The sequence below is a fragment of the Neodiprion virginianus genome, chromosome 7 (assembly GCF_021901495.1).
Source record: "Neodiprion virginianus isolate iyNeoVirg1 chromosome 7, iyNeoVirg1.1, whole genome shotgun sequence".
In the NCBI taxonomy this organism is placed as follows: domain Eukaryota; kingdom Metazoa; phylum Arthropoda; class Insecta; order Hymenoptera; family Diprionidae; genus Neodiprion; species Neodiprion virginianus.
In genome coordinates this window covers 24,058,283-24,079,076 of record NC_060883.1, presented here as the reverse complement: position 1 = coordinate 24,079,076, position 20,794 = coordinate 24,058,283, and the positions used below count along the sequence as shown (strand labels likewise).

Sequence of the window (20,794 nt, the reverse complement as noted above, 5' to 3'; positions counted from 1 at the left end):
GCCCTGCCTGCACGCGAAGATAAATCAATTACCTCGCGAGGAGCGGGAAGATAGGAGGGAGTGAAGAAGAAACTTGATAAAATGATAAACTATATGCGGAAAAGCTGGAGCCGCTACTGGTGCTTCTTTTTAGGGGATGATAACAGTAATTAAAATTAATCATAACTCTGTCAGTATTATACACAGAATGCTAATGAAGTCGTTGTCTCTGAAATTACGTAGAATGTCCAAGATTTTCATCTGGTAATATCAATTTATACAGAGTATCGGGTTGAAGTTTATTAATAAATAACTTACTACCGGCGTACTTGTCTTGCCGTGGAATTAATTAGTGTTCGGAAGGTGAAAAGTTGCTTGTCTAATCACTTGGATGCGATTTTTCATTGCATGAAAAAAAAATGGTGAACAGCCAATACTTGGCCAAAATTTGCACCTGTTTCCCGAAAGTTTGATTTCCTTACTTCGAGTTACGCCAGCAAAAAATGCACAATTTGGCGCCTTCGGAACTTTTCAAATTCAAAATTTCAACCCCGCTCCAGATATTTCCTTGCAGCGTCCATCCAGCAATATTCTCGTTATATTCTCGTAATATACGTGTGATTTACCTCCTAAGGATATTGCATATCATAAAGCGAGAAGCATCGCATACGGCGCGTTAGTTTTATTACGTCGTGTGTAAATATGCATGTATCGTATAGTTATGTATGTATATATATACTTGTACAGTTTGTCTCCCGGGGAAAATACTTCACAGGCAAAAAGTATTCGCTATTTTACCTGTACAATGTAACATTCACGCGTTTGCGTATAGACGTATATATTCGCTGCAGGCTACCTGGATACGAATGCGACGGGGCGAAGGGGATGATAATTTCGCACCCTCCTCTTCCGCCGAAAGGATCGAGAGAAGGGGGTTTCAGTTTATTTTACCTACCTCGCGGCGATACAGCCTCGATTAATCCAATTACCCATTCAAAATCGCTTGGCTCTTTTGTCTTGTTTATATACGTACGAAATTTGAATCGTTCTGCGGTGTGTGAAGTTCAAATTTAAATTTGCAGGCTTTGTACCAAGCACAAGGCAGAAAAAAAACACACACACACAGACAAAACAAATATGCCCTTTTATTCAGTTCAGTTAGAACAGATTTAAAAATCGGAAATCAGTCCCGTATTTGCATATCGATTCGGTCGATCACCTCTGTCATCCAGCTCTTTGTTGATAGTCCATAAGGGGGTTTGAAAATGAAGGGGATAAAATTAATAAATAAAAAAATGAGAAACACGAAGAAATTTTTGTTACAAAATACCGTACTTGGTATATTGATCCGCAGGCACAGCCGGTATGCACACTTCCGATGTTAATAAACGTGACGGAACGTGTATACTTTATATTTACAACCCCCGCACGAGCTAGCCTAGCACACAATGTGCGCATCCCGCCACATAATTTATATTACAACAAACTTCAAAGTTCACGTGACGTTGAAACCTGAGCGTACAAGTATAGGTACATAAATTGATGCGCGGGGCCGTGTGTTATTGGGCCGAGCTGGCATTAAGCGGGTACAATGAAGGTGAAAGTGAATTTAATCGCGTTAATTTATATTTTAACCTGTCGTGGAAAACGATATATCCGTGTAATGGGTATTGTAAAAGAACGAAATGACGTGAAAAAGTGTTGGTTAAGCGTTGCTCTTTACAATTGCGTAGGTAACGAGTGAAATTCAGCCCTCGGTTGCCGTTTCGGTTCTTTAAACAGACGAAAATACTTATTTTCACCCACAGCTGATTCCCCGTTTCAATCCTCGGGGCTTTTTCGGAGAATCCTGATGGGATGTTTGAATCTAGGTCAGATTAACCAGAAACCAACTCTGGTGTGTGAACATAAAAATCCCGTATCTGTGATACCTGGTACGTTAGTTATGGTTAGCTGGCCAAGGTGGTGGACAAGCAATGAAAAAATCATTGTGGCACAATTTTAGAATGACTTTTACAGGAGTTGGCTTTTCAACGTAGGAGTACGTTTCGTTCATCATGGTTTACTAAATTTCAGACATTGCTACTTAATAGTGCGAAGTAACGATTTTTCCAAACATGCATCGTTAAAGTATCCAAGGCTACTAACTTGATCCGCATCAATGCGACAGAGATCGCGAGAGTCGAAGTTCAAGGATCGTTGAACCAGCTTCCCAGTTCCCTTGGAAAACACGTTATAATTCACTCAATTCCCAGCCGTTCCGCGTATGCTTGGATTAAGGCCGCACCCTTGAGTCAGCTCAAGAGGAAATCAGATATGTACACGGGAAAAAGAAGTGACACAGTTTCCTCGGAGTTACCCACGTCTGTCTGTAATATTATATCAGCGGAGAACTGGATCAGAGAAACTCGCAAATAAATTACTTTCGTTCCGATCTGCAGTTAGAAAATTCAAAAATATAAAATGAGAAGATGAAAAGTTTTTTTTTTCTTGTTTTTCTCTCAGGCTCTTTGAGTCACATGGTTATCTTTCAAACGGAAATGAATACCCACCGAAATTCAATGTTTTTTCATACCCGCAGTCACGTGTAAGCGAGATATGTGCTTAGCTTGCCTTTTCCCAGAATTTTCCGCATCCTCGTTCTCTCGTGTCGTGTAGAAGCTTGGAATGGGGGAGAAAACCGGGAAAAAGAGGAGCAATGGGGATGTGGATACCAGCTCGCTTCTTTCGTTACGATTGTAAATGGCGGACGCGTTGATCGGGCGGATCGCCGTGGGCGGGTGCAGCAAGAAATTTCCATAATGCGGTGTTACATCTTGAGGAGAAGAGGCACGTATGCAAAGGGTGTCCCAAAATTTACGCAAGATGTGATTTTTAATAAAAATACAGGCTTGTCATTAAAATCTGTACATTTTTTATTTATTCGTAAAGTATGATGCAGTGTGGAGTAATGTGCATGGAATAGCGTATCGGGTGAATGGGCGCCACAGCTTTGCTGACACGTAAGCACACTTTTGTTGAAATTTCCCATGGCCGTTTTGCACAAATGCGGCTGAATTTCGTTGATAGAGCGCTCAGTTTCCTCATTCAAGGCGTGGGCGGTCGTGGGCGGGTTGGCGCCAGCCTTGTAGACTTGAAAAAAGCCCAAAGAAAAATGTCCAACGGCGTTAAATCGCATGATCCGGGCGGCCGATCCTGATCACCAAAACGAGAAATCGAAGCTGCAGGAAAGTTTCAAGAATAGATTGCGTACATGTGCCAGCAAATCCGTGGAGGCCGTACACACAACCCTGTACCGTATACTTTACGAATAAATAAAAAATGCAAATTTCTTAGTTATAAATCTGTGTGTTTCTTTGAAAATTACGTCTTGCGTGAATTTTTGAACACCCTTTGCATACGGGCCGAGTGGAGAGTCGGGATTTTAAGAATATGGCGGATGTAAGCTCTCTTCGCGAGGCGGCGCGTTATCCGAAATCTGCCCCGGGCTTGGCGAGCTTTACCGTCGTCCCTGGCAGCCGTAACTCATACGGATCTTGTATACACGAAAGGGCCGCTGTGCTCCCTCCGCTGGATAACTAAACACCACATTTAGAAACATGCGCCTTCTTTCTTTCCCCTGTATATTCTCGTGTTTATTGCTCCAGCCGAGAACCCTTGGAAACCGAACCTCGTCTCCGTTTCCTTATTCCCTTTTGGGAGGACGCGCGGCAATCGTAGCGAGAATCAGTTACGGGCATACGCGTGTACCTATATTAGGGTGTCGAGGAAAAAAATAATTTGCCCTTTTCCACCTTCGAACCACCTAGAAAGTTTGGTCAGGCTAAAGGAAAGACTCTGTCGAAAGATGAGCGTTCTACGTTACGTGGAAGACTCCGCTCGGTTGATTTTTCACTTTTATACATTTTTTTAAATTTATTGAAGTATCGTTAATAACATGTTTTTTTCCATTGCTTACATCAATCTTTATATGAATTTACGTTACAAGTAATACCGACACTTGTAATATTTCTCCAGTCGATGTTTGAGATGTCGATCTGACGACTTTTTCATTATTAAATCAATTTCATAATTTAGGAGAATAAGATACGATATATCGTCGGTAAATAATCAAATTGGACTGTGATGAGAACGGAGGGGAAAAAGATAAATTATAATTGCGAAAATCATATGTAGAGAAAAAATTGTAAATTGATGATGAAAATATGACAGGGGTATGATTGTATAAATTTCTCAAGTTATTTTCTTCGTATACCTGTACATTTATTCGCTTTATTATACGTAAGGTATATGATATACGATATATCAACGATAAACTCTCATGCTTTTTACCGTATAACTTTCTTACACTCCCCTATATACGTATCATATACATATACCGCATGCATATATGTACACATAACGTCAATTTGCCCAAGTTATAATGGAATTTGTTTATTACATTATTATAACTTATATACGCAGCTGAATTCGAAAGGACCGATATTTCATACAAGCGTAGGAATAATTGTTTTTCTGCTCTCTCTTTACACAATTTTGGAAGTTAAAGTTGAATTATCGACGGAGAAAGCCCGTCCCGACCCAACATTATTATGTGTGTGTAAATATCGTTTACTTAATCAATTTTTCAGCCATCAAGATCCTGCGCCGCGTGCAGCTGTGTACAAATGCATAAACTAATTTCGACTTTCTCTCTCTTTTCATTTTCATGTTTCGCATCATCCTGGGAATCGGACATCGTTCGTGATCGTGTTTCTCTCTGTCTGTCCTCGAAACTGGTGATGGTGAAATTGTCAACGATTGGTGATGGTCTGGTGTATACAATTAATCTTAACACGATACATCGAATAATCCGTGACCCTCCGTTTTTCCCCCCTCCGATCCCTGGCTTTTTTAAACACTCGCCGTTCCGAACGCGCCTCTCACGAAAACAAAAAAATAAAATAAAAATCACAACGCTTTCATTCCCCGTAAATATGAATCCGATGTAAAAAAAACAAAAAAACAAAAACAAACATCCAACCTCTGGATAAAAAACGGTTCGCTACGCATTGAAAATAAAATTATTCGTCCAATTTTTCCACCGCACAATGTACCTTATAATTGAATTGTTACTCATATACCGACTAACTAACAAACTAACTATACATACGGCCAATTAATCACCGCTGACATGAAACGTGTACCGGCTTCTCTTTTGCTCCGCTGTAAAATGGGAAAAAAACGACACGCTAATAAAAAACGAATTTCCGTGACTTTCTAACCGAGCAGCCCTTTTATCAGGCACACTGAAGACCTACCAGCGGGCTGCATGTGACGAAGAAACAATGACGCTGAGATGCCCTCCGGGAACAACGATATCAGTGACGCTGGCACAGTACGGAAGAGCAGGGGTGGCAAGTGTCAGTAAATGTAGCACACCGAGTCCGCAGGCTGTAGAAAAGGAGCCGACTCACACCTGCCTTTGGCCCCAGGCACTGGAGGTAAGTCTCATGACGGAGCATATGTTATTCATACGTTAAGTCCTGCCATAACGGACATATAAAGCCGGTTCTGCGTACAGTTTCCGATACCGACGTTTTACCGATATCTTACCCACTTCACAGCTCAGACACAAACCCTTTTCTTACGGTGGAGTTTCTCACCACACTGGTCAACTTTGTCGATCATCGAAATAATATCTTCCGCATAGCGCTCTACGTTACCATAGCTTGTGTCATCGACGCGTGTCGAGCAAGATCGATACTTTGATAAAGGTAGAGCAGATAAAGATAAGAAGCAATCGACGATGATGATAAAATGAACAACGGTGACCAGCGATAACCTGAGCTTGAAAAAAAGGGTTTGTGTCTGAGGTATGGAGCGGCTAAAATGTCGGCAACGTGACGGTACAGGAATCTGTACGCAGAACCGTCCTTATACATATATGTATAACTACTCGGCATCGCAATCGATGTAAGCAATGTCTTCTTTGTGGGCATCACGTGTTCCGCGGACAAATTATCTTCAATCACTTCGAGCTTCGCGGAAAGAGGGGTGGAGGGGGAGGGGGGATATGAAGAATTTCGCGGAAAAAATAATTAGGATCGAACGATACATGTTTGATGGATTATTGTTCCCGAGAGTGTATCCTATACGTTGTGTTGGGGAGATTTAATTTCCGAAAGGTTCGATGTTCATAAATTCTCTACCCGCTATTCTTGGGTATACAAGAGAGGGCATTTTCTTGTTAGATGAAAATCTCCCATTGGCAGGTATGGTAGATGCGTAGGCGTGCTAGTTTCGCGCAGTTCGCTCAACGATACAGAGATCAGTAGAGAAGACCCTTGTAAATTCGAACCCTTATAAATTCCGATACAACAAATAACGCCAGATCCCTCGGCTGAGTCGGGCGACGGTCTTTGGCCTTCGTTCGTTCGGTCGAAAAGCTAGATCCTTGCGAATTTTTCATTTCAATGTAGGAGCGAGCGTTAACCCATTGATTATGAAGAAAATTTCACAAAATTCATTTGATTCGAGGTTATTTGTACTGGGGAAAAAACAGGACCTTGGAGAGCACCTGTTATGTTAGGAGATATTTTATCTTCCCTTTTTTTTATATTACTGCGGTGACCTGTTCGATTTGATTATTGCAATCGGCGTATATAAAATTCACCCTCGAGAATCTCACCGCGTCTTGGGAAAATTAGTAGAGGACTAAATATAGACAATTGCCTTGCTGCTTACTCAACTCGACTTAGCGGCGGCATAGACGTCTTTTATTTCTTTCACGCATGTTTTGTACGCTGACAATTTCCAGCTGAATTATATATACCAGCTCGAATAGATTTATCCAATTTACGTTTACTTCTCATTCTGTATTTGCACAACTCAATCAGTCTTTCTATTGATCAATTTTTTATGAATAGATCTGAGGCTTTCTACGAACTTTACAAACTGTTTCGATATTATATTTCCTTTTTCGCTTTGCACAATCCTCGCAGAGTTTGCAGGGTAAATTTTTTTTCGAACTTGTTCACTTTTACTTTAGTTATCTTTCTCTCTCCGTCTCTTCTCCTTGTTCTTTCATCGATTTGGTAAGGAAAACATAATTTGATATCGATGTGAAATTCCTTTTCCTTCTCTTTATATTCTTATTATCGTCAAATTTAATATCCGTCTCCGTTATTATTATCAGGTAACTTCTTTCTCTCGTTTCCGTTTTTATTATTTTTATTATTATTATTGTTATTGTTGGTGTTGTTATTATTATTATTTTAGCAAATTAAGTCGAACGGGGTGATTATTAGTTCGTATAACTTGCGACTCGCGTATTCGTAAATTGTAAAGTAAACTTCTCCCCGTGGTTCTTTTTTTATTTATCGCATAGACAACTTGCTTTTATCGATAATAAGTTAGAGATTTTCTCGGGGTGTGCGTATATACGTACCAATCTATATACGACATACGTAAGTAGAATACGGTACAATGGAATCCGTCGAACAGTCTATCTGTCGAGAGAGAGAGGGAGAGAGAGAGAGAGAGAGAGAGCTTAATTTCGTATTTCACGTTTCAGTGCTGTCCAAAGGCGAACATTGCTCGATAAATTCTGCGCCCTTGGAAATCCTCGATCATTATTACATACCACGGTGGAAATAATTTGGCAGAAATGAAAAAGGAATTCAGTTGGGTTGTATAACCCGTCGTAAAGCAGCTAGATCGAAGAATTATATTATTGTCCTTAGAAACGACGAGAGCATCGATATAATAACGTAAACTCGATTTTCACTCCCTCGCAATTTCGTCACGTAATATCTTCTCCTGCACTGTTGTTTTCACTCCGAAACGTGTCATCGAGCTCGATTCGAGGTTTCTCGGCTAAAAGCCCGCGGGTGTAATCCATGTTTCGGGATTCCCGTTCCTCTCTAATTTTCTCGTCTCTTTCGGCGATATCTCGCTTATAAATATACGCGCTGTTTCTCAAAAATACAAGTCGGCATTTCGGCCTCGTTCGAGTAGCCTGGTGAAAAATAAAGCGAGGCCATGCAGACAGACATTCGCTCGATGTTTGAGAATACTTGGCGTTCTGGAAGGCGTAGGGAAAAGTGAATAAGCGATGTAAATGGCTTAAACCTACCCCCAAAATTCAACCCTCGCGTGCACATACGCCCACTGTACGAGCTATCAAATTGCATTATTAAACGAACGGTTGAATCCACGCGTCTATCTGCCTCCGTATACGTATACCTCTCCCTTTCTGACTTCAACGATGTTGTTTTATCATTAACCAGATATTTCCCAACCGAGTATATTTTCGTGTTGTTTCGAATTTGGATAACGCTTTGAAAAGTATTTCATTCGAACCCACACGCGGCTGTCTTTTTTTTCTCCCGCATAACGAAAATTTTTCGTACGAATTATTCCATCATCTCTCACCGGTGCTCGAGGAGGAAATTCTCGGGACAATTATATACCTAAAAAAAGTTTCGCAATTCGGTTCGAGTTACACCCACTTCTTTTCTCCGAATGCCTGAAATCATGACCGGTTTATATATAAAAATATACTCTGGGATTGTTTTAATTTTCTTTACTTTATTTCGGAATTGTTGTATACTACAGCAACGTTTGAATAGCGGAAGAGAGGTTGGAGTACCTCCTTGATTATGGAGACGAAGGAGGTTGAGGTGAAATCGATAGGTACAAAAGCCGGCTGCTGCGCTGCAGCTTCAAATATACGTATACGCTCGTATTTCTCATTGGTTCGTTGTTGAAAGTTTTTCAAACAGAATTCTACGCAGTTTCTCTCCGCTACTCGCTATTATTCCCGACATTACGTGCGGTGTTCATACCGGTGTTTTTTTCTTTGCCAATTTTTCCACTGTTCTAAAGTGCGCTTCTCTCGTCCTGATCAAAGGAACGTAACGGGGAAAAGATAAAAAACCAAAGGCGGCGCCACTCCTACACGTGGGTGCGTATACGCTGGTCGAATCGATAAAAATATAAATTTTATCACAAGCTGTGGAAGCGTGGGATGAATCGCGGATATCGTATCGAGATGACACGAAAAAACCTGCTTGAAGGTTTTCGGAAAATATTGAAATTTGAGGGGGAAAATTTTTCCACTTTAAAGCTAATCTCGTTATACATACGCACTCGTGAATGTGCCAGGCGGATATTTATATACTAGGTATAATATAATGTCGGAACGTATAACAATACACTTGAGCGAGCATTCAAACTGCGTAACGACTTCCATACACGAGGAGGGAGTGTTGGTTACGTGCTAATGATATTGAAAATCAGAAACGGATTTCACGCTGCTGGTTCATAATTTGCCAATATCCAATAACGTCGGAGGTTTCGTTCAATTAAACATAATAATTACACATTATGCAGAGTTGTAACATGGCTGCCTTTCCACCCTCGGGCGCATACACTTCAAGCGAGATTAATTAATCCAAAATTATACCACGCGATTCGCTGTAGGTGAACGTGATTTTTTTTGCCAATCATAAACGAACAAAAAAAGCCAGTTATTGGAGATTCCGCATTAACGAGATTGTTTAATTAACGATACGCGTATGAACCGATAAGCCAGTCGAACGGGTGGTCTGAGTGACGCGTTAGTACTCCCTGTTGCAGACCGTCGTGGAAGCCTGTCAGAAGAAACGCCAGTGCAAATTCAACACCAGCCCGGAAACATTTCAGGGTGATCCTTGCCCCGGTCTTCCGAAGTACATCGAAATCGCCTACAAGTGTCGGCCATGTAAGTATGTGATATAATTTCAGACAATTGTTATGGTCAAATTACGAACTGTCATTAACTGTACATCGCACAGCACTAGATGCATCTACGGAGGTTGGAAAGGTGATAATTACGAGAGAGACGGAACTTTGTATGGGGCATTCCACGTCAAATTGACAGCCCATGAACCTCACCCCCTTCGATTCTGATAATTTTTTAGTATGATGTTCTTACCAGCCCGAAAGGGCCTCGAGAATTTTTATCACACTTTCTTCAGCTGCTGGTGAAATTTTTTACAAAATTGTAAAACCGAGTATGAAAACACCATTTTCGAAACATCTCTTGAAAAAATTCACACCGATTCTATGATTTGAAATGTGATTTTTGAGCAACACACGATAATGGGATCTCAATGTTTACTACTTTTTTTGCAAACTTCTAGTTATTCCATGTCGGTGTTGTTTTTGCAATTTTTATTTTTTATATGCCTTGATCTAAACAGATTGCAGAATCGCACTACTTTCACGATTCCGTGATCTGTTTAAAAAAACAGAAGAATCTCCAATTCCGACATGGAACAACTAAAAATTTATTTAAAAAAAAAACATTAAATATTGAGATCCCATTATCATGTGGTACTTGAAAATCACATTTCAAATCATAGAATCCGTGTGAATTGTTACAGATTGTTAAAAATGGCGTTTTCGTAATTGGTTTTTCGATTTTTTTTCAAATTTCACCGGTGGTTAAGGAAACCTGAAAAAAATTCCGGGACCTTTTTGATTCGGCGCGAACATCGTGCACCAAAAAATGATGAAAGTCGAAGAGGACGAGGTACACGGGCTGCTGATTTGACGTGGAATGCCCCGTACACGCACATTTATCGCGTTACGTATCGAGGCGATCTCTGACGATATAACGAATTTGCGGCGGTCATGTCAACCGTCCGGCTTTCGGTCTGGCGTCAGCAGCCGCCGCTCACCTCTCCATCTACCCTGCAGGATTGGTGGTAACTTTGACACGTACAACACCGGGTGCACGTCTGCTGCTCACCCGCTGACATATCGCTACGGCACGAGAGCGTCGTCATGGCCCCCCTCACCTCGTACAACTGCCCGCCTACCCTGCAGGACAATGTTTAATTACCAATCGCTAATCACGGGCTTGAAATTACGACTCGCGCTGGTCGAGCCGTGCGATCGATCCTTGGGCGAGAAGGGAGAAGACTCAACTTTTCAATCTCCTGTTTTTTTCTCGTTATTCCTTTTATCATCATTCTTCTCTTATCTTGAGATTGATTGAATATTAACAGGTAATCCTGGGGGGTTGGACAGCTGTCCGTCATTTTGCACCGAATGAAAAGAGGATTGAAAAAGAAAAGAAAAGAAAAATTGGAATAGACGCAGCTGTGATTTGGGCGAGTGTTTCAGGCAGCGGTATAATCCCGGCGTATAGCTGCTAGTGTTACTGCAGACGTACGTTGTTCGCAAGAACGAGCTCAAAATTAGTCTACACACCGCGGCTCCCGCGGGAATGTATTCTAAGCAAAAAGCGGGAACCAGCTGTGACGATGTTCCGAATATGCATACCGAAATATCATACGTTCTGTGAATTGTCACAGCGTAACATTGGCGCCTTGCGGCGTTGTAGAAACAAATGTGGTAGGCTGCCCAAGTCGCTGAAATCCCTTCTCTTCTTACTCTTTACAGACGAATTCAGAAGCAAGGTTGCCTGCGAGAACGACGCCGTGAACCTCGTCTGCAACCCGGGAAGCAGAGTAGCCATTTACAGCGCAGCTTACGGCAGGACCCAGTACGAGTCTCTGCAGTGTCCACAGCCGCTCGGTGTGCCGGATGAAAGTAAGTAGTAGGAGGCGCCCTGCGGTCGGACGGCTATAGCCGGAGGTCTTCTCCTCCGACGCCGGTAGCTCGCAATCTAGATGGTTCGAGGCCAGGGAGGCGTGAGATCAATTTTTGACAAAGGAACCGAAGGAAGGTGCAGGGTGGCCGCCTTGTTACCTGTCCCGGCTACCCAGCAGCTCCTTCTTCTCCACCCCCATTTCTCACCCTCGAACTGCTCCGAGGTAGAATCTCGACGACGCCGTTCTCACTTCTCACCTTCTTTCCCGCGGAGGACACTCAAGATCCACGACAATGAGGAACAATGAACCGGTACCCGGTATCGAGCCACCCTATATAATGGCCCTTCGGAGTCAAGCCTCAATTGGCGGCCTCCAATCGTCGGTGACTTCGCCCCCGGGAACGGACTGCCCATGTCGCTCTGATCCGCGAACTCGGCACCCACTCCCACCACCCCCCCCCCCCTGCCCTCCTCTTTCCTCTTCACCGCACAATCAACTCGATCGACGCTGGAGGCTGCATGCTTTCACCTCGACGGGCTTGCATTCGCGGCTACCTTGACAAGTGTCCTCGTTATATATTCCGTTACCGATTTCAGCCTGCCTGATGAGCCACGCTACGGAAAGGGTGATGAACCTTTGCCATGGGAAACGGAGGTGTCTACTTACCGCCGATAGCCAGACCTTTGGAAAACCCTGCAGGCCGGAGAGCAAGGTCTACCTCAAGGTCGTCTACACTTGCGGTGAGTGTCTCTTTCAGCCTTCGTGTCCGCCGACCCGAATCCAGCCATTTTGAGATAGCCACTCGAAAGGCGGAAGCTCTTATCCCCGTCCTGCGTTGTACCTACGTGCTTCTTCCGGCTGTTCGTCCTCGTTATCATTCCAACGCGGAGAATATACCGTCCGTGAGAATGAGAGACGGAAACGAGACTCGGCTGATCGCTGTTTCAAACTTGTACCGAGTGCTTGACGATTTTGGGACCAGACCACCGAGTCAATTTACAGGGCTTTGGTTTTCACTCTCGCGTTCAAACCACGCGGAGCCGCAATATCAAGCCAAGTATATATATACGCAAGTTCGTCTCGCCTCGACCCCAGTTTACCAATGCGCATTGATATTTCGTACCGTAATCAGCTTTGCATAATTAGGATACTTCCCTTTGGTTCCGCGCAGCTCAATGTTTGATTGCTCTTTGATATACGCCCACTCACTCTGGTACGCCAACCGATCACGTGCCTCTGCCTATTTCGAGGACAACTTGACTCCGCGTGCACAAGATTTCCGGCAAACCCTCTCACACCACCCACGTGAGCAAAATTTCGACAAGCCAAACTCAATTAGTTGCCCTGGGACATTGATTCGTGTTTATCAGGGTTGAAGAGATATCCTCGAAGGGATTCCGTCCGGTCAGCCAAAATGGTTTGGGAGGCATTTTTTCCCGAATTTATTTAGTCGTGGAATAAGTGGAGCACTGCAGCAGGGGATGGAACGAACTCTTGACTAATGAACCAGTGTGGGCGAATGGAAATGAATATAAACTTGTCGAAGAAAGAAAAGTGGAGAGAGAGAGAGAGAGAGAGAGAGAAAGAAAACAAAAAGAAAACGCTGGAGTAAAAATTGCTGGGCTAGGTATAGAAAGTGCAGCGCGTATCCTGGAGTTTTGCCAATTTGAGGAGGAGATCTAGATATCATCCGCGTAAATCGGGGGCGGCGCGGTGGTTTCATGTAGAGACGGTCGTAAAACCCTTCGGTTGATCTCTGCGGGACGGGTGAACCTGCCGCCGAGCACTATCTGCACGTCTTGGAGAATAAGGGGTTAAAGCCTTTTCTGTCTTTCAACCTTAATGACGAAGATGCGCCGTCCGGAAGATGCCGGCTTCTCTTCGGCAGCCAAGCCGAAGCGGAGCTCCTCCATCAGGGACGATCCCTGGATCCGGGTATTCCTGCACCTTTATCCCGGTCGGTCCCCGGGGAGGGAGAAGGGCTGGACTATCGCGTTCATTTAGCGTTGGGAATTGAAACCATCCAGACCCACTGACCTGTAACTATACCAGACCGAAGCTAGTTCTAATTGGCCCCAAGAACTAACCGCGAGATTCGCCGTTTCCGCATCATCATTTCCGAATGCTATTCAGTTCCCACCAATCATTGCGACGGGTTCCGATGGAGTCGCGGAGAAAATCCTTTACAACGGTATCACGCCCAAATTGTCTCCCGACGGTATCTCGGCTCGGAGAAAAAGAGGAAACTTACTCCGCCTTCTTTTCTTCGTCATCTTCATTTTCATCCCCCTTTTCTTTTATCTCTGCGTACCTGCGATAAAGAGGAAACAAAATAGGAGCAGAAAAAAAACAGTTTCTCGCTTTTACGAGCGAGAAATGTAGTTCGCCGCGAGACCCCGGGATAAGATTTCTCTCTATAAATCCATGGTCTAGACTCTAGACTCTAGGTATATATTTTTACTTACTCGCACTCAGCGCGTGATGATTCGACGACAAGAGGGAGTTGTAGCTTTTCTACCGTTCGTTGTCGTATTTAAGTGTGTAGTCAGTCACCCTTATAGGCAACGTTTGCGATTCCATGAAGTGCGCGAGACCCGAGAGTGGGGTTCAGGTAACAATTCCAATTCCTCGTATCCGTCTACGATGTATCGGGTTACGTTGTCGGGGAGTATTTCTTAGGGATTAAACGGCAAGAAAGTGGGACATTCTAGAAGGCCAGGTATCGTCGTTTTCTTCTTTCATAAATACCTTTTTCAAACATCGTTGACTCTCTGCTTCGCAGATTATCAGTTAACGATAAGTAAGGTCAAGATACGTGATGTTTCTTAATTGCTTTTTAACCCGGTGTTTGATATACACATGCAGACCAACATTGTGCGGGTTGTTTTAATTCCTGGATTTGTTAGAGCCTGGAGGGTGATTAATTGTGATTAAGTTTGTAATTGTTACCGAGTTAGAAAGCTTTCGGAAGTCTGTCGTATTAACAGAGGTACATGTATATACATATGGGGGGTACCTTATACCATCGCCTCGGGTGAGCGGAAGCCGCTTTGCATTAACCTTTCTTGCCAAGAATCCATCATTATTATATTCTCCTTCGCGTAACAAGCGTACGTACAGTTTCGTGCAGGATGTTCGGTAGACTCGTTCGCTGTTTTGGCCTCGCGAAATCAAATTTGTGTAACGTGGCTAACGAGAAGCAAATATTTTCTCTTAATTTACGAACCACTCGCAGACGGCAAACGTTGCGCTTTTTATTCCTTCCTTCTCTCGGCGAAAAAAGGTGAATAAAATACATATTGTATATTACGCAAGATGTACAAAAATTCGGGATGTTTATATCGAGTCTCGTATTTCGTTGAAACACACGGTTGCTACGATCGCTTGTTTAAAAAATCTGTTAATCCGTGAGTTTGGAATAGGTTATTTGGCCTTTTGTCGAACTTGCATGGAATTGAGATTTCATATACGGTTTCATCAACATTTTATTTTACGGAAAAGAGAAAACCGATGAAAACAAAAAAATGGTCTGTAAAAGTAGTTGGTCGTTATGCTAGAATAAACTCTCCTGTTCGATTGACCATCGGTTGTTTGCTCACCACTCCCAGGCGCGATGCGCTTAAAACTCGCCGAAAGCTTTTCAACTCTTGAATTAAATCCAAATTCGTCATACTTGAATACTGCAGAGAGAGAAATGAAAAAGAGAATATACGGTTCTTTCACATTTTCCTTTCTCCCGGCAGTGTTTCCTGCATTCACGGGGAGAAAGGAATCGCTTCGTAATTGCAATATGCGGGTGCAGGAACTCGATACCGATTATCGAACATTGTTTAAAGTAATTGTATGAAATATAATATGAGTTGATGCATAGCTGGGAGAGGAACGGCGAAATATAGAGAAAAAATTCGATAGCTGCTACGTTTGGAAGTGACAAAAAAGAAAGAATATGCGTAGGTTGCAAACAGTAGAATAACTTTTCGGAACTTTCATGGTTGGATGAAGAGGGGAAAAAGAGAATTTCTCTTGGCATTCATCCTAGCATTTCATTTTGAATAATAAATTCTCTGCTGTTCGCTTGTGAATTGGATTGAATTTCTTTCATGCGTGTAAGTTCAAGGGTGTAGCGACAAAATGAAAAAAAAAAAAAACATACGCGTTTCCGTGTGTATCGATGTAAAATCAAATCTGTCCTCAAATATCGCAGCTGTGTATCTGTCAGCAGAGATGAAAAAAATTTTAATATTCGGTAGGAAATGGGAATACGAATCACATTGATTGGTATTCTTTGTGGTAGGATTTCTTCATTGGAATTTCGAAGCGTCGTAAAAATTATTGGGAGCGAACCCTGAATGCTGTTGATTTTCAGGCAGTTTTACAGGCGCCCGTTACGCAATATTTCCAAGACGTTTCTGAGGGTCGTAGACGGTTCTTGGATCAATTCAGATTATCACGATCGTCTTTGCCCGGAGGGCTGCCTCCGTTTAAGTTTGTTCGAAAAAAAAAGACGGTTCAAGATTGTTAAATTGTCGATTTTATTTGATCCGATCAGTTCGTTCGAAAAACACATAAAGCTTTCTACCCTCTACGAGGGTTTTGCCAGGGAATCGTTATACCTTCCAAAGTAATTACTATATAACCGTAAAAATGACAAGCAAAAAAAGTAATGGAAATTGTGCGAATATATCCGACATTAGCATCATCCCGGGTAGAAATTTAACCCAATTTATGTTACACAGACAAAGACGAAGGTGATTTATACTGGGGAGGGGGGAAAAAATTGACTCACCGTATAAATTTTGAAGCGTAAAAAGAAACAGAGAAAGAAAAAGGTTGACTGTAAAATTTCTGGTTGATTTGTGGGAGTGTTTTCTGCTCCTTTATCCTCCTGCCTGTAACAGCAACGCAGCAGAACGCGATAGCTTATAAAATGATAATGATATATATCCAGGCGTTAATAAAGTATCATTTTCCGGGGGGGGTGCGCGACGTAAACCTCGACGATCCATAAACCGCCAGACTCTCCGATGGCTAATAGAAGAAAGAGCTGCCGCCGGTCGCGAGAGTTTCTCCGAAGGAAATATATCGCTGTATAGCATAGTCAGTGTCACGGTATCGAGGGAGTAGCTGGCTGTTTAATATATCGCCGTTTACAGGCTCCGCCGGGCCGCCATGCGCAAAACCATTTGCAACGAAAACTTCGTAAATTTCCGTGCTCCTGTAGGGCGATAAGTATCGAAGAAACTTGGATAGATACCGACGACGTGGGTACCGATATTTTGACTCACAATACCTCGGTCTTGAAATAACAACCCCTTGGTGTATATTAATCTTCACCCTGCGCTGTATAAACTATCAATACCAGTCTCAATTTCAACGTTTACTCCAGCTAATCCGTAGACATTGATTGCTTTTCAATGCCGTCCCTTAAATTACTTCCGAATCAACCCTTTGAGTCGCACATTATTGTGCCGAGTCAACATTTGCAACAAGATAGTAATGCATGGTTTTTCGATTTGCCGATAACGAATCTGAAATCGGATTTAAAAATTCAAGATGACGGATCCAGTACGGTGTACTTAAAAATCAGAAATTTCAAAAAACGATCGAATCTTTCTCGGAAACGAATCATCCCTTCAATTTCTACGACTTTCTTCCAACCAATTTCTTTCCAACAATAGTAAATTACATTAAATCGAAACAATCGAAACATCTTTTCAAACCTGTCCAAACGTACAAAAAACGGATGTAAAACAGGTGGTAAAAATACTTACCGCTACGACTCAAAGGGTCAATTATGCACATAGCGCCGGACGCTTATGCGTACAGGTATACGTGTACCCAGCGTGCTTAATTAAATCGTAATGATTAATCGAGCGACGGGTGGCAGGGTTCGTCGACCAGTGCACACAACAGTTCCTCAAGTGTCCGCCGTCGTTGAGATCAGTTGATTACTCTCCTGCGGCTCGCCGCCTCTGCTGGCCCGCTGCATCGAGTCTCCCTCCCCCTCCCCCTCGTCCTGTCTCTCCGTTCTTTTCATCCCTCCCGTCCCTGAATCGGTGCGGTAATCGGCGTGACCATGGCCTGCGGGATTTAACCGCGCGTGTCATACGATCCGGTCGATACCCACAGGCGATGTTTATGCCCAACCACCTATGACTACGAGAGAGTTGAAACACGACTCGATCAAAGAAACCTGCACCCTCCGGCTAACTAGGCGTATAATATGCGCCCCGAACTATATCGCCGCCTCGCCCTTTCATTTCACACGGGGAAACAATTCCCTGTCACCCGATAGATCGGTTCAATTCCGTGTACGAGGTATTCCGTGTCAACTCGACTCGACCCGAATCCTCGCCATCTACGATTACGCTTCAAATTTGATACTTAGGGTGTTTCGATGGTCGAAAAAGTAAGCCCTGAATTGTTTCAGATTTATTTCTTGTCTTAGTTTCACACCGATTTACATTGCCAACGTCCGTCAGTTGTGCGAAAAAATTATTGATACGAATCATCTTTGCGATCAAAGTTTCGAATGGACGAAACCCGACGCTCAAAGTTCCGAAAGGACAAAATTTCGAAAGAGCGTAACTTCGACGAGTCAAAGTACCGAAAGCTCGAAAGTGAGAAAATTCAAAAATCTGAAAGATCCGAATTTCTCATGATCGAAGATTTTCAGTTCTGTGAGTTTCCGGCTTGGTTTTGTATCGGATTTTCGATATTCTTACGATTGGAATTCTGGTAATTCTAACTTTGGCCCTTTCTAATTTTTTACACAGACTCGTTGAGTAAACTACGCTCCGTGAGTATATTTCAATTTTCGGAATTTTACTCCATCGAAACTTTATTTTTCCGAATTTTGCTCTATCGAAACTTTACTTTTCGGAAGTTTGCCCAACTTGAATTTTCGAAATCATGCATTTCGTAACTTTGAGCCGTCGGATCTCCGACCATTCGAAGCTTAGCCTTTTAATATTTTTACTTCAATTTTCGCCACCAAATAATTCGAAACTAGGTACTTTCGGAAATTTTCAAATTCGGAATTTCAACCCCGCCCCATTATTCGTACACCTCTTGTTTTTTCCTACACCAAACAAATGAATAACATAGTTACACGCATTACGAATGCCCCATACGTACGGGATCGGAATTGTCGCACGAGAGTTGTTCGGCATCTGATTCTTCACAGTCGACGAAACTCCATCCCGGAACGGACCGCAGCCCTGACCGAGGTGCCCACAGCGACACGTAATATCACCGAGATTACATTATACGAATGTAAATGTCGCATCTAACCCGTACCTACTTGCCTTCGTACGATACGTATACACACACATATATATACATGTATATACACACCTACCTTACGCGAGGCTCGCTGCACGTTAAATAGCGAAGGACACAATGTGCAAGCACGTGTTGCCGAGGGGAAAGAGGTGGCGGGCGTTCGAAACTTGCAGAGAAAACCAGATGCCATGGGAGGAGAGCTTCGACTGAACTCTCTTATCTATTTATGCCGTGGCGTTGCGGAACGGCGGCTAGAAATGCATGAGACTAAAACAAACCCTCTGCCCCAGTGTTACTTCGCCTCTCTCTCCGCCGACTGTGAAATGATTTACACACAATGTCTGGTCGTTTCGACATACGTGTGTGTCGGGCTCTGCAACAATATCGCGAAAATTATATCACGTGCAGGGGCAAAAGCTCCGTCTGACCTAATTTTCCTCCGAAAGCTCGCGTCAATGAAATATAGGTATAACCGGTTAATTAAACGGGCGGATACCCAGCTGCCCGCTCTCCTTATACCTACGGCACCACCTCCCACCTTACCGGGATATTTGACTCGAGACAAAAGAATCGGGGATTTTAATTAAGATTTATTAACCCGGCGGGGGGACGCCTTTTACTCTATCTTTTTTTCCTCTTCCTTCATTTTTCACCAAGGCTGCTCTAAACCTGCTGCCGGAAAATTCGTATACTAAAAACAATCACGATCGTCTTTCGAGTCTCGGGTTTTCTTTACCTTCTTTATTACGTTCCCCGCAGGCTGGCCGAAAGCTTTGCTCTCTTGCATTGTTGTATGGATATACGCACACACACACACACGCACACGCGCGCAATACACGGTATGTTCCAGGCCGGCAATTCGACGGGCTTGCGCGCGTGTCAACTGTCCTCCGGGGGATCCTTATCCGGCTTAAACAGCTCGCGAAATAGCAAATCGATACCCTATTCAAGGACTTTATTTGCGGATGAGACGCAGTCGGACGGGCCTTCCGACGCGAGCTTGCAAGTGGACGAGGTACGCACATGGTCAGACGGACCGCGGCGCCGCCGATGATCGTATAATACGTATACGGAGCCGTTGCGGGGGCGGCGCCGATCCCGAAGCACATCATCAAGCTCTCCGCCTTCGCTAATTCGTCATTCACTCGGTCGTTTTCTGCCCTTTTGACAAAGAATTCCTTATTCGCCAGCTAGACCGTGCATACAATCGACTTTGATTAAAGCCGCTACTCTATCTTGCGTATAAAGGATGTACTGACCATAAGTTCTCAGCCAAAAGTGAATCTCGTCGACAATATTGAATATTTTATGATGATATGAAAATCGGAAAAAATCAGCCGCGACAAAGTCGACGAAAAAATTGAATTTCAATAATAATAATGCTTAAGGGTTGTGAATTAATTGTGAAAAAAAAAAACAAAGTTGTCGAACAAATTTTTAGGAAACGCTTTTATTTTTTTGTCACGTGAAATGAATTCCCCGATTTTTCTGAATACCCATGAAGCATTAACGAATTTTCTCATTGTTTTGAAATTTCCGTTTTCGATAATGTTAAAGTTTGAAAAACAGAGGAAAAATCGTAGATTGTGAATAGTTTTTCGTAAAAGCGTTGTATATTACAATTAAAAAGTTTCCGGGTCATTGAACGAATAGTTTTGTGAATACAGCTTTTGAAAATTTGAAAAAAAAAATCATACGTATCTAAAAAAAAATCAAAGAATTAATATCCCGGACAAAAAAAAAGAACATTCCCTAAAAATGTTTTGATCAATTTATCGCCAACTGTTGGGCATTATTATTACTGAAATGTGATTTGCTCGCCGTCTTTACCGCGGTTGATTTTTTTCTCCGATTTTCGTCTTATCGCAAAATATTCAATATCGTCGACGAGACTGACTTTCGGTTGATATTGCGTAGCCACAGAACGAGGACGAAATCTCCGGACG

General features: G+C 42.9%; 1 protein-coding gene across 5 annotated transcripts in view; it reads left to right on the top strand.

The window, feature by feature from the left end:
* The window catches only part of LOC124309040 (protein eva-1 homolog C-like), a 97,751-nt gene that overhangs the window by 59,945 nt on the left and 17,012 nt on the right, over positions 1 to 20,794 (top strand). For 3 of the 5 annotated variants that reach the window (XM_046772260.1, XM_046772259.1, XM_046772263.1), the window contains 4 exons: positions 5,251 to 5,462; positions 9,586 to 9,724; positions 11,413 to 11,562; positions 12,161 to 12,304. In XM_046772260.1, coding sequence (XP_046628216.1) covers positions 5,251 to 5,462; positions 9,586 to 9,724; positions 11,413 to 11,562; positions 12,161 to 12,304 — 645 coding nt within the window. The remainder of the gene's footprint in view (positions 1 to 5,250; positions 5,463 to 9,585; positions 9,725 to 11,412; positions 11,563 to 12,160; positions 12,305 to 20,794) is intronic. The other 2 variants (XM_046772261.1, XM_046772262.1) reach the window with 2 other exon arrangements.